At 45.5% G+C, this 13,192-nt stretch overlaps 1 protein-coding gene across 3 annotated transcripts in view; it reads left to right on the top strand.

The window, feature by feature from the left end:
* Nucleotides 1-2,228: 2,228 nt before the first annotated feature.
* The window catches only part of RNF11 (ring finger protein 11), a 32,225-nt gene continuing 21,261 nt past the window's right edge, over nucleotides 2,229-13,192 (top strand). Inside the window, exon 1 of one of the 3 annotated variants that reach the window (XM_075710462.1) lies at nucleotides 2,229-2,409. In XM_075710462.1, coding sequence (XP_075566577.1) covers nucleotides 2,287-2,409 — 123 coding nt within the window. In that variant the 5' untranslated portion in view covers nucleotides 2,229-2,286. The remainder of the gene's footprint in view (nucleotides 2,410-13,192) is intronic. The other 2 variants (XM_075710464.1, XM_075710463.1) reach the window with 2 other exon arrangements.

The following is a 13,192-nucleotide window of genomic DNA, read 5'->3' as shown; positions in this document are numbered from 1 at the left end:
GACTGCTGCATATCAGGATGAGACGGGAGACCCACATTTGCACACTGGTTTCCAAAGAAAGGAAATCTTGGCATGCCAGCCAGCGGGGAGGCACCACGTGCTGCCACAGGACCTCCACGCCGCACAGGATCAGCACTGCAAGGCACGCTGCGACACATGCCTGTGGTCTACTCTGAGCTACACCAATGACACAGGCTGAAGCTCCTCAGAGAGGATAAACCATGAAATGACAGCTGAATAAAGAAGTCTTCCTAGCTGCCAGTAGTCTTGTTCCCAATGTTGCCATTGCACAACTGAAAATACCAGTGACAGAGCTGGAGTCGCACCACCAGCTTCTCACAGCAGACAGCTCTGACATTGCCTTAACCTTGAAATCATGACTGGGTGAGGCAGTGGTTTGCTGGATCCTCTCCAATGATTGCTTGCCTTTCTCATATTAAACCAAGTCAACATACTCATAGGATAAACACCCAAATGACCAAGTCACGTACAGCAGTCATTATTATTTACAGCAGCCCATTGCAAAGCCTCTCCATCACGATCAACACTTACAATTCATGAACCGTTTTTATTCTCAGTTTCTTAGAAAAGCCTAAGACTGTGTTTGAACCCCACAAATGCCAGTAATAACATTTCTGTTGCTACAGATATTACACTGGGGCTGTTTAGGTTACCCATTGATAAGCAGCAAAACAAAATTCCTAGACAGTAATAAAAGGAAATCTTCAAGAAAGAACTCGCACGGATAATCAGCAAAAAGCCTGTTCCCAGACTGAGAGTTCCACCATAGGACCTCTCAAATGCTTAAGTAAACGTTTTAGAGCCAAATACGTCACTGCGGACAACTGGTTTGTAGATATTTTGACCTAAGATGGAGGCTCTAGTGCAAACCAGGACTGACATGGATCAGCAAGAGAAGCCTGTGATGAACACTGGCCATGCTGTGCTGCGTTACAAACTGTACTTTCTAGCTGTCCTCATCTGCACCAAATTTCCTTCACTTCAAAAAATACTGTAACAAAACCAGGTTTTAAAATATATTCCATGGTCTGAATCTGAAAGCCAGGGAGGGGTTTTGAGAAATGGTCCCAGATGATGAAAACCAGAAGGAACACTCAAAAGGTTTATCAGCCTGTAAAGGACAAAAAGCGTCATTCCCCCCTGCGTGGGTCTGCTAGCACGCTAAGGCAGTGAAAGAGGGGCATTTGCTCTCCTGAAATCTGCATTTATCTATACTTCTGGCCAAGCAAGAATAAATTTTTATGAAGAAAAAACTGGAGCTAAATACATGGTTTACCCTAGTCTCTGCTTATCACACAAAAAGCCTGAATGGCTACCTTCAGAAACATGATGTGACACAAGAAGTGCCTGCTGCTTTTTTTGCTCCACCTTCGGGGTTCAATACTCTGCCCCTGCACTATAAACCCTGCCCGCTCGGGCAGCGCCAGCGACACGCACCAGAGGAACCCCCTTTCCTCCCTGAGGAACCACCCGGGGCTGAACCACAGGCCGGGGAAGGGCCCTCGGCCTCACACACAGCACCACCAGCCCGGGCCCGGGGCTGCGGGGGGTGCCTGCCGCCACCGAGGGGCCTGGGCCCCGCCGGCCGCCTCGCCGCCAGGCCCGGGCGGCCTTTCCGCCCCGGCCGCGCCGCCATGCCCGGAAAACAAACAAAAACAAAGCGCTCCCGGGGGTGGAGCAAAGCGGCACCCACCATTTTGCGGGCCGGGGAGGGGGGGGGAGCCCACCGCCCCGCAGGAGCGGCGGCGGCAGCCGGAGGCCCTCCGCCCCGCTTCCCCTCGTCCCGCGGGGGCGGGCAGGGCTTCCCCCGCCGCGGGGCCGGGGCCGGGCGCGGCGGAGCGGGGCCGTGCGGCTGCTAACCTGGCCCGGCGGGGAGGAGTGAGAGGAGGAGCCAGCGCGGCCTGTGCGACAAAGCCCAGTGCGCAGGGAGCTGGTGACCAGGAAGCAGAACAGCGCCGGGCTGCCGCGGGGCGGGCGGACCCCACCGGAGCCCCGCTGCCCCACGCCGCCCCCCGGGGGGTGGGAGGCCAGCCCTGCCGCCCCCCCGGCTCGGGGGTCGGGGCGGCTGCGGAGCGGAGCGGGAGGCGGCCGGGCTGCTGCTAAGCCGCTTAGGGCCGGGGCTGGCATGAGCCTCCCCGGCGGGGCGGCTGCGGGCTGCGCGCTGCGGCGGGGAGGCTGAGGGCGCGGAGCCGCCGCCGGCGGGGGCCGGCGGTCCGTCCCTGAGGAGGAGGCGGCGGAGGGAGAGCCCCGCTCCCCGGGGGGAAGATGGGGAACTGCCTCAAGTCCCCCACCTCGGATGACATCTCGCTGCTCCACGAGTCCCAGTCGGACAGAGCCAGCTACGGGGACGGGGCTGAGCCGGATCAGGAGCCGCCGCCGCCATATCAGGTAGGGGAGGGGGCGGGGAGCGCCGCGGCGGAGAGCGGAGGCCGGAGGGGGCCGGGAGGGAGCGGGGCGGGCAGCGGGAGGCGGCGGGGCCCTGGGGAAGGGGGTGAGGAGCGGGGCAGCCGCCAGGCCGCTCGGCCTGAGGGCCGGGCCGGGGGCCGCCGCCGCCTCCCCTCCGCCGCCGCCGCCGCCGCTCCTGCGCTGGGCGGCTGCCCGAACCTCTCCCTTTCCGCTCACGCGTACCGGCGGTGCCGCTTTGTCTCTCCAGCCCGGCAGCTCGGGCCTCTCGGCAGACGGGAGGCCAGGTTCCGGCGGCGGCCGCCGGCGGGGAGCGTCGGGCGGGCCGGGCCCGGCTGGGGGCGGGGGGGGGGGGGGGCTCGGTGCCGCTGCCGGGCGGGGGGCGGCCGCGGGGTCCCGGAGGAGGAGGAGGGCAGGCGCCGTCCGGTCGTCCGGTGCCGCGTCCTTTGTTGCCTGCGTGCGGTGACATCACCGTCTGGCGTTGCGCTGCGCGGGTGACGCTCCGGGACGGGGACCGCGGGCGCGTGCCCTGCCCGGCCTTTGTCCGGGCGCATCCACCGCCGCCCCGGCTTCGTTCCCGTGTTTTTAGCAGCGTCCGATCCCCAGGAAGTAGCTCCCCGGCCAGAGAGCAGCTCCCTCGGTCGTGCGGGGCACCAGCAGGGAAGCGTTTCCCATTGTTCGCTTTTTTCCTCTCTCTGGATCTGTCCATTGACATCGTGGTGACGATCGGGGCTGGGGGGGAGGCGGGCAGGCCGGGTATTTTCTTCCTCGTTTCCCTCAGAGCGGAGGATGAGGCTGATGTCGAGCGGTGACGGCGCTCCTGGGAAAGCCCTGCTCTTGGCCGCTGCTCGGAGCGGCGGCCGTGGAGAGGGGAAGCTGAACTTGGGGTTGCACTTGTCTGCTCCTTGTGATCTCCATCACCATATATAGAAATGTATATTGCCCTAAACAAGCCATCTACAATAAACGCTTGCACAGCACTAAAAAATGGAAAAAACAAAAAAAAATTCCAGTGGTATAACTGCACGTTTTATTCAAGTTTTGAAAAGCGTTTTCCTATCTGAGATAACTGGATATGTTCCAGAGAAATCTATAGAAATGACAGTTGAGGCACAAATTCTGGAGGGTGACTTGAGAGCTGTTTTCTAGGATGGGAGTCATTCGGTAGTTGCAGACCTTGACGTATAATTAAGAAAATGGCAGGAAGTATTTAAGCGGGCAGACGTGTAATCTACAAATGCCTTAACAAGTTCAGGAATTACAGCCCTGTTAGGAAGCCCTTAAGTGTTGAAGAGAAGCCCCACACGTAGCAGCCCGTGCTGGTGCAGTGAAGCAGCACTGGTGTTGCTTGGCAGTGTGTAGCTCTCTGTTTTGTTTGGGTGCAAAAGCTTAGTATCAGAATAAATTTCCTGATGTGGGTTTTTTTTTTTTTCTGACTTCTAAACTATGTCTGCTGAAGTCAAATAAGTAGAAAGTGCTTGGTGGCAGTTTTTTAAAGGTCGCGTTGTCCTGGATTAAACCTGAATTGTCCATGTGGTTCAGGAATGCATCGTATTTTTGTCAAATCAATATACAAAGTTTGACTGTTCGTGCCGTTTGTTGCATTTACACCTATGATTCTGTGAAGACCTGTGGATTTTGTGGGCTTCCCCCCCCCCCCCCCCCCCTTTGAAAACAACCTGTTAGCTCTTGCAAGAGTCATGAATCGAGTATACACATTGTGCAGGCCTTCTTGTGTGGATTTCAGTGTAGATAAGTACTCTTCGTCTCTTGCTGTTCTTTCTGTTTTTATTTATCATTTTTTCTTGATGAAGAACTTCTTGCTCATAAGTGTGGATGGTTGACTGAGAAGACAGTGGAGAGTAAAATGAATGAGGTTACAGATGTCTGTTATTGAGTAAGTGTCTTCATAGCAAAACTTCCCTTGCTTGAATAAAGCTGTATAGCTTCGGGTGATGTGCCCATAGGTGCTTGGCTGTCTTGAACATTGATGGCTGTCCTGATAGCCCCTCTGCTGATCCTAGCAATTCCCAAAGCTTCAACTTCAGGTAGCATTTTGTGTCTCGTACAGTCAAAATTCAAAGCTACCCTTTCCACAGATTTTGAACCACCGTGGTTTGTGATTTTAAAAAAAAAAAAAAAATTGTGCAGCATTTCACACACTTTGAGGTCAAGGGGGACTTATAATTTTGAATTGTTTTAGGTTTAGAAGACGCACAAGACAGACTCTAAAGGTGAAGAATTCTTTCTGCTCCCTTATTGCTGTTGTGCTAGCGATAGGTCACTCTCACATTTTAGCTTTCAGGTGGCAGCTTGGATTCAGTGTTACAAATGGGAATTTAGAAGTTTTGTCCTTCTGTGTGATAATTACTTCTTTCACAGTATCTTGACCAGAATTAGAGTGTATGTGAGAATATATAGACCTGAGGAAGGAAAGCAAGGAAGAGGATAAAATGAGTTTGAAAACTAGCTTGTGGCAACTAGCAGCACATGCAAGAAAGTAGGAGACGAACAATTTAAAATCTTAACTACTGAAATTTCAGCCATAAAATGGACATATTTTAGAAGAGAATAAGATCTGGTATGTTTGTTTTTCTTGGGTTTGCAGCAATGATGGGTCAGCTTCCTGAACAGATCTTGCAAGGTGTGCAAACTAGGAAAAGGGAGCTTGTTGGATGAAAATACATAGAAGTAATTTTCTACAACTATGTCTCTTGTAACTAACTTCTGTATTATTTTGACATATAAAATACTTTTTCGTGTTCTCAGAGTTTTGTGCCATGGGCATCCATATGGGAATCTTATTAAACTGTAATTTTTATTTAGCTGTTCATTTCTAACTGCAAAATATGCCCCCAATAATCACTACAGTATTGCATGTCAAATTTCTTTTATCAGTGAGTGCTATTGCACCGACTGTGTGAAATTCCTGCCTCCAGAAGTGAGATTGAAAATTTGATTGGCAGTATGGACACACGGAATAATGGGGAATATGACTTCCATTCAGAGGCTCTGCATATACCTGTCTCTGCTTTCAGTTTCTGTGGTGGTATGTGTTATAAGCTATAGCAGAAAGGCCTCAGAGAGGAAGGATCTTTTTAAACAGATAATCTGAGTTAATAAGAATGTGGTCCACTAAAACATCAGCCATTTTCCAGTGCATCAAGCTTACAGGCTAATGTGGGAAAAAATTAAAACACAACAAAAAAAAAAAAGAGTGCATTTGTGTGTGTGGGGGGAAAGGAAGTGATTTCAAGAATGGACCAACATTTTCATAGGCAGTTGCTAATTTTGGATGGCTCCATTTTAGAACCCAGAAATTACAACTGTTTTTCTAAGAGCTAAGCATGTGCAGCTCCATTTTTAACCAGTGACTCTGTGATTAGGAAGGAGTTAGCTTTGGTTTTGTTTTTTCTCAAGTCCTCAAAATTGAGTATGCTTTCAAGTTTGTTTTCCTTTTCTGTGTATGACTTCTTTGCCATCTGTTGGCAATATGCCTTCTGCTGTTTTTCCATACAAGTTTACTGTTTTTTCCAGTTTCTCTTACTTCTAGTAGTTCTTTTCAAAGACTTTATTTTGCAGAACAGATGTGCCCCTTTTTTAAGCCTTGTCTCATATGTCTGTTCTTAAATAGTTCCTTAATAGTTGCAGGAAATAATTTGTCAGTTTAGTAAACTTTGGAATTTTACACAGTAAAGTACAGAATAATTTACATCTTTTCTCCCTAAGTTTCTAAAAGGTACTATTGTGGACAAAAATACACTGCAGTCTTCTAAAAAAGATGTATACCACTTGCTAAATTAATCAGCTAAAAGCATGAGAAATAAGTGCAAGTTGTTGGTATTAATCCTGAACTCATGAAAGCGCGTTTGAAATGTCCATGTGGCAGATAGACTAATAAATTATTTTACCCCTTTACCTGAAGAGATCCAAAGCGCACTCTGGTACTCAGTACCATCCTGTGTTGTCTTACAGGCCCAGATAAAATGTTTCAGTGGATCTGGTGGATTCTCTTTTTTTTTTTTTTTTTTTTTTAGGGATTAATTTAAAACCTTTTGACCTGGATACTTCTTTGATTAGGCTGTAGGCACAAAATGAGACGAGATCGCAAACAAGAGCTTAACCTAATGTCGTGCTCCCATAATCTTCTGAAAACTGTTGGGGACAGCAGGTTTTGAAAGCACAATTTAGGATGTCTCATGGCTTCTCTTAAACTGATGTTGCTGCAATGGCCTCCTTGGGCATCTTCTGTTAACTGAGCGTCACCAGTACGTATTGTACCCTCGTCCCCATCCATCTGTGGTGTTGTGCTTTGTGCCAGCCATCCCCAGTTCAGGGTGGTGGCACAGCAGCCTGTGATGATGGTGCCCTAGGTCCTTAGTAAGTCACTCTCCAGGATCTCAGCCTGAGCACAGCACAGTAGATGCAGCCCTGGAGTGTTGCTTATCCAAGGCACTGAAGAAATCCCCAGTTTGAACAGTCAGAAAATTTTCTTGAAATAGTCTGCTGCGTTTCTGCGTGAAACTTGCCCCCATGGATGCACGTGTTGGATGTCTTTTGCTCAACAGAGAAACAAAGCTTTTATTATGCTCTCGTCATGACTTAAGTAATATATTGTATTGGTGTTCCGATGCTGTCTTCTCAAAGGCATGGCAGTTAATATCATTAAAAGTTGCAAACCAAATTAATTCTGATGCAGGAGTTGCGCACATTTATAGAAACATCCGTACAAAATTCTCTTGAGCTGCAAATGAGATGATTTATCATCTTTGATTGTGTTTATTGTACAAGAAAGAAGAATACAGTAGTGTAACGTGTTATAATTTGACATTGAGTGGTTGTGCAAATCTAGAACTGTTGGTATGTGTTGGAACAGTGTAAGAGGAGGAAAGATGTGATGGGGAAAACAGTACATACAGAAAGCTAGCCATGAAAAAAGCAAACCAACTAGTAAGTTTACTTTCATGTAAGAGAAAGGAGTATATTTAAAAATTGCATATGCAGGTCTTGCCCTTCTCTCTGCTTGTCCTCCACATCTCACTGGTGACATGTATGAATTACAGTTGCATTTGTGGATGTGAACTGAAATACTCCTCCAGTCCATAATTCCTCATTCCAGTGGAAACTTCAAAGGGCTTCAAACAAGAGTGTCTCTCTGTTGGTGTGTTGCTGGCTGGTGCCTTCTGGCAGCAGTGCCCTATCTGGAGATCAGCTTCAGTGAGGAGAGAAAGTGACAGAAGAGCTGAAGTTGAGAGTTTGCTGCATGGATGAGAAATGGTAGAGTAAGCTAGTGATGTTTTGTGTTTACTACTTTTCAAGAATATGATTGCTTAAGCTACATTGTATCACTGGTTCTCAGAAATGAATAAGTGCTATAATAACGTTCTGCAATAGCATCTCTAACTGTGAAAGACCAATCACTAAGTGTTAAAGTCACTCCTCATAAATTGTTGAGACACAATTTAGATGGCTGCCTTCAGAAAATCTGTAAGCCCTCCATGTCTTATGGTGCTGTTCTGGTAAATTATTTATATGTGCAAAGCAATAATAAACCTTTTTTTTTTTTTTTGTTTACATGTTTGTATAGGGATATACAGTTCATTTATCCAGACAGTAATGAATTGTATGTATTATGAACTTCATTGTAATAGCATCCAAGGTTATTTGGTTAGTGAACAATATGCCATGACACTTTTTACTCCTTCCACAACTTAGCAAGTTGTCTACAGAGCTTTGTTGCTGGTAATCAGTGCTAGATGGAAAGTTTCTTGAGGGTGCTTAAGTCTAACTTCCTTTCTAGATAAGTTAGAAAAAACTATGCACCTGTATTTCCTGGCTTAATGCATACTGGTTTCAGACTAGCCTGCCAGGCTGGCTGATTGGTGCCATCTTCTATTTTGCTAGTGAAAAAAGTTGGGGGTGGGTGGGAATTGGCTATAAATATGCATTAGACATGGCTAGAGGAAATGGGAAGTGTATGCTGATGTTAAGAGTTCTCTGTTATTGTCTTTCTATTATGAAAATTAGAGCAAATTTCTAGATGGTGGTATTGAGTCAGCAATCAGTAAAGATCTGTTCCTAGCCATTTTGGCCAGAAGGTTTTCCAAGAAGAATTTTGAAAAGGATATGTTTATAATCATATTTGATGGAGTATTGCTTGCTGTTTTACACGGATTTCTGCAAGAAATGTCTTCAGTTGGATCAAGATGCTATACAAGGTCCCTCCCTGTCTGCCCATGTCCCTGTTCATCATGTAAACAAAGGAAAGAAGCTCGGTTTAATGAACAGTTCTGCAGACCCCTGGTAATGGTTTTAGTCAAACTGGTTGCAGAATGTAAGGTCAAGAAATTAAAAATAACACCACTTGCTTGTGACAGACTTGAGTCTTCCAATCTTTGTGCTTGTCCTTGTTATTGCCTTCCCCCAGACACAAAAAGAGAAGCATATTTATATTTTGAAGAGGTAATGGTCTGTGGAATAGACTAAAGCAAATCAGCCATGACTTTTCTATGAGCTAATGAAAACAATTCCTAAGAGGCCAATGAATTACAAAATGAGCAGGTTTTTAGGGATGTCATGGCTGAGTTAGAATAAAACCTCTCCAGGGGAAAAAGCTGAAGAGTCACCATTCTTTGAATCTAAAAGGCAAAGCAAGCTTCAGTCTTGATTTAGACTGCAAGAAAAATTTGCCCTGACATTGTGAAGGTCTTGGAAGTGAAGATGTGCCTTGCTTCCTGAAGGTAGGCTGTGTTTTTTGTGGAAGATGCTATCTTCTTGTTCTGCCAGCCTCTTGGGGGGCAGCCGCAGCAGCGACCTGTCCCAGCAGAGCTAGAGTCGATGTGTAGTTTCTTGCTGGGTAAAACTGCACTGTGGACCTCAACCAAAAAAACCCCCACCCCCAAACCTAAACAAAACCCCCAAAATCTACCAAAAAAATCACTGTAGAAGCCCTAGCATAAGCATTCATTATTCTTAGTGCAGTTTTCTGTTTAGTTTGTAACTGTTAGCAGATCACTTAACTGGTCTGTGCTTTAGTTTTCTCACTGTAAAATGAGGAGTAAAGGAGTAATAAAGTTTATCTTTTAGTGCAGGCATGCTTAGTAATTGAATTCCTGTTGGTAAAGTGTTCCATGATAATTTGATTTTAATAAAACAATATTCCTCCATTGTAAAATGAACCTCTGCAGGAATTTACAACAAACCTGGCTGCTGTAGGGAGGGACCTTTATCAGAAGATCTGTGTAAGGCAGTAGATAAGTCTCCTAAAATCTGTTTTGGAATCTGATAGTTCAGCGTTTATTTGGCAGCCCGCATTCTAGATGCTCGATTAGTAGGAGTGAAGAGGCTGTGGAGATGGTAACAAGAAATCTTGCCTAATCAGGATGATGAATCTTTGTCATGCTGGGAGATTGTGCATTCTTTCAAGCAAGCCAACCCAAACAAGCAATACCACCCTCCCCAAAATCTAGGACCACCGTGTGTTTAGGAAGCTCTTATGTTTCCCATATGTACCACTGGTTCATTTCTGTGATCAGCAGCTGTTGCTGGCTGTACATCTGGACTTCGGTTTCAAAACCACGGAAAATAAACTAGTTTTATGTTTTGAAGAGATAATGATCTGTGGAATGGACTAATGCAAATCAGCCGTGACTTTCCTATGAACTAATGAAACAATTTCCAAGAGACCAAAAAGTTATAGACAGTGGTTGTTTTATTTACCAGTCCTCCATAGGAATCTGCCGGCCGTTCTGTTTCTCATCAGTGAAGAAGAAAGTCAGAATGCTGGTGGCATAAAAGCTGCTGGGCCACGATCCACGCGCAGTGACACGGACAAACAGCAGATGTGGGCAGCAACTGGAGGAGGAGATAAAAGAACTGTCCTTTCAACCGCAGTTGCGTCAGCCAAATCCCAACCAGCTGGTTTCTTGCATCGAGCATTTCTGCTGATCCACCAGAACGTTTACGCATGCTCTCTGCTTCGCACACATGCGCGTACGCGTACCGTCGTATCGAAGCCTGGGCTGATTTGGAGTGTTCTCATCCTGCCTCTGTTTTTTAGCCACTGGTTTAGGGATGATGTAGACCTGAGGTGCCTACGGGAGGACTGAAACTGTGGGAGGAATGAGAGAAACTGTGACTCAGGAAATTCAGTTTCTCCCTTAGCCCTGGCATGCAGCGATGAATGTGCAGACTATTATCCCTGCAATACTGAAACCTGTTTCACTTGATCATATTTTTCAGACACTGGAGAGGCCTCTGTGTCCTCTCATATGCTTTTTCCCCACTCGGAGCAATTTGTATTTCTAGAGGCGTAGTTCAGAAGCAGTCCTTGTATGTACTTCACTGAACTCCAAGGCCAAATGCCCATGCAGGAACAACCTCATCCTCAGTCAAAGACAAATCTCAGCTGGCTGACAGTGCTGAGTTTTCTAGAGCTTGGGATTGTAGCTAGCCCACATGCCATTAGAGTTTGGACTGCTAAGAGAGGTCCTAGAAACATCAAGGAAACACCTGGTTTATGACTAATAAAATTTAATGAAGCTGCGTGAATATCCAGTGGTAAGCAAAAAAATCATTCTGTGCTGGTTTGGACAAAAGCAAGGAATCTGTTATCCTGCAGCCATGTTTAAAACCATTAAATTTACCAGATACTGCCAGTTTCTAATCTTTGTCATGGCAAAACTACTTTAAAAAAAAAAAAAAAAAAGTCAGACTAGAATATAACCCAGAAATGTATCTATAACACAGCTGTATATACTTGGACAGTAGTTCCGCAGAGGCTGTAAGGTTTCCCTGTAGTCCTCACCACTATCACTCTGTATGGCTCTCCTGATGATTTGTATGCAAGCTCTAGCCAGAAGGAAATGGAACAATATTTATCTGACTTTATTTATTCCCATAAGATGCGTCTTGGTAGCGAGGGATACAAATCTCCTGTGACTCGGTGTGCAAACGTTGCAGAATTGGATGAGGCTGGGTGCTCTTGCCCTTTCTGTTTCAGAGCTGTGGGAGACTTGCATAAGAGATCCCAGTGCATCAGATCCCATTATTTCAGTATCTATGGGACAGTATAATGCATGACTACTCTGGGACGATGCCTGTGTCTGACTTCTATTCCTCATTGTAATTAAACCCAGATACAGAGTTTGTTCTGTGCACTGAACGTCAATCGCAGCATTTTATTAACACAGTTGTCAAAATCTGTAATTCAGACATAGTATAATTTTGCGGTATAGATTAAGACCGGTATTTATTTTGCCTGAATAATTTTATTTAAAGTTCAGAAAGAGAAGTGATTTGGTCTCAGGTTTTGAGCAAACAGGTGCTAGCATTACTTGACTACAGATGGACCAAATTGCTAAACTGGTTTGGTCTGTACTGTTGCTTAACAGAAAGAAGTTAACTGCTGTATTCAGTGGAAACTATGTAAAAGGCTCAGATCAGCAAACTAATGCTCTAAATTCAGATTTAGTTAAGACACTGAAATTAGTATTTTAACACCTGTAGACTTTATTTTATGCTCTATAATAGTACTTGCTTAATTGCCATTGCCAATTTCTGATGTATCAGGATTTCTCTTGGTTGTTTTCTGTTTAGGTATTATGATGTGTATTGCAGTTGCATCCAATTTAGCTTATGAAATATGACTGTCATTGCTTTAGTGTCTGCTTTCACAGAGTTCTGTAATGTTACATCTATATGTTTGGAGACCTTGAGGCAGTTGCAGGTTGTCCTGTGGAGAGTGGCATCCTTGAAAGTATATTGCCCTTCTTGGAAGGAAACAAAATCACTTTTAAAATTCAAGCAAAACCACTTAATTTAAATTAACTGTTAATTCTTTTCTAGGTTAGTGCTTTTTCACCTGTTGGTTCCTAGGTCTCTGAGGTTCTATGGGCTGTTTTACAGTGCTTACAAGAGCTAATAAAATTCCATCTGTAGTCACTAAACTGAGAATACAGGTCCACACCTCTACTTGACAATTCTTAGGGATCTGCAAATCGGAAACTAGTAAGAAGCGCTGCATAGGTAGTGTTACTCTAAGGTCTGTCCTGAACCAAGAAAACTCCTCTGCCTGCCCTGATAGAAGCACACCTCTTAGCTAATGGCATCCACATGGTGCTGCAGCGGCTGCAATGGCCGGGTACCTTCCAGCAGCTAGACTGAGTTAGATGATGGTCTTTGGCCCAAACCTGAGTGGGACGTTCGGTTGCTCCCCCACCCCGCCCTTGATTGGAAGTGGTAGTGTGGCACTTAATCCATCGGAGTGGATTCATGTGGTAACTCACCTGGAGCTCTGCTGGGTTGTATATAATCCTTCCAGCCAGTCCTTTATAAGAACCAAAACTGAGGTGCACGAAGGGATTTTACATTATGTCTGAATTTAGACAAACTTCCTGAAATTTCTAAGAATTTAACCTGTATCTATTTCACTGTGTGGCTAAACTACTGAAAGTAAGTTTACCAAAAAATGTCCATTTCTTTTGTAAATATAGTGGGTTTCTTGATTTACAGTAGATGGAGTCAGGTATTCAGAGACTGTCAGGTATTCAGTGTTTAATAACTAATTAGTTTTATTTTTAAAAATCCTTTAGGAAAGGAAAAATACTATCTATGCAAAATTTCATGTTCCGAGTAATCTTTGCTTTCCTCTATAAACTGTATTCTTGTTCAGTGAGTAACCTGTTTTTTCCTACCTCCCAGAAGAAGCAAGATGACCTAGATCTAGAGCTTCCTGCGGAAAAGTTCACTTCGCCCTATATATAGCTTC

The sequence above is a fragment of the Pelecanus crispus genome, chromosome 5 (genome assembly GCF_030463565.1).
Source record: "Pelecanus crispus isolate bPelCri1 chromosome 5, bPelCri1.pri, whole genome shotgun sequence".
Taxonomy (NCBI): Eukaryota; Metazoa; Chordata; class Aves; order Pelecaniformes; family Pelecanidae; genus Pelecanus; species Pelecanus crispus.
The sequence above is the reverse complement of the archived record's forward strand: the minus strand, read 5'-3'. Positions and strand labels throughout refer to the sequence as shown.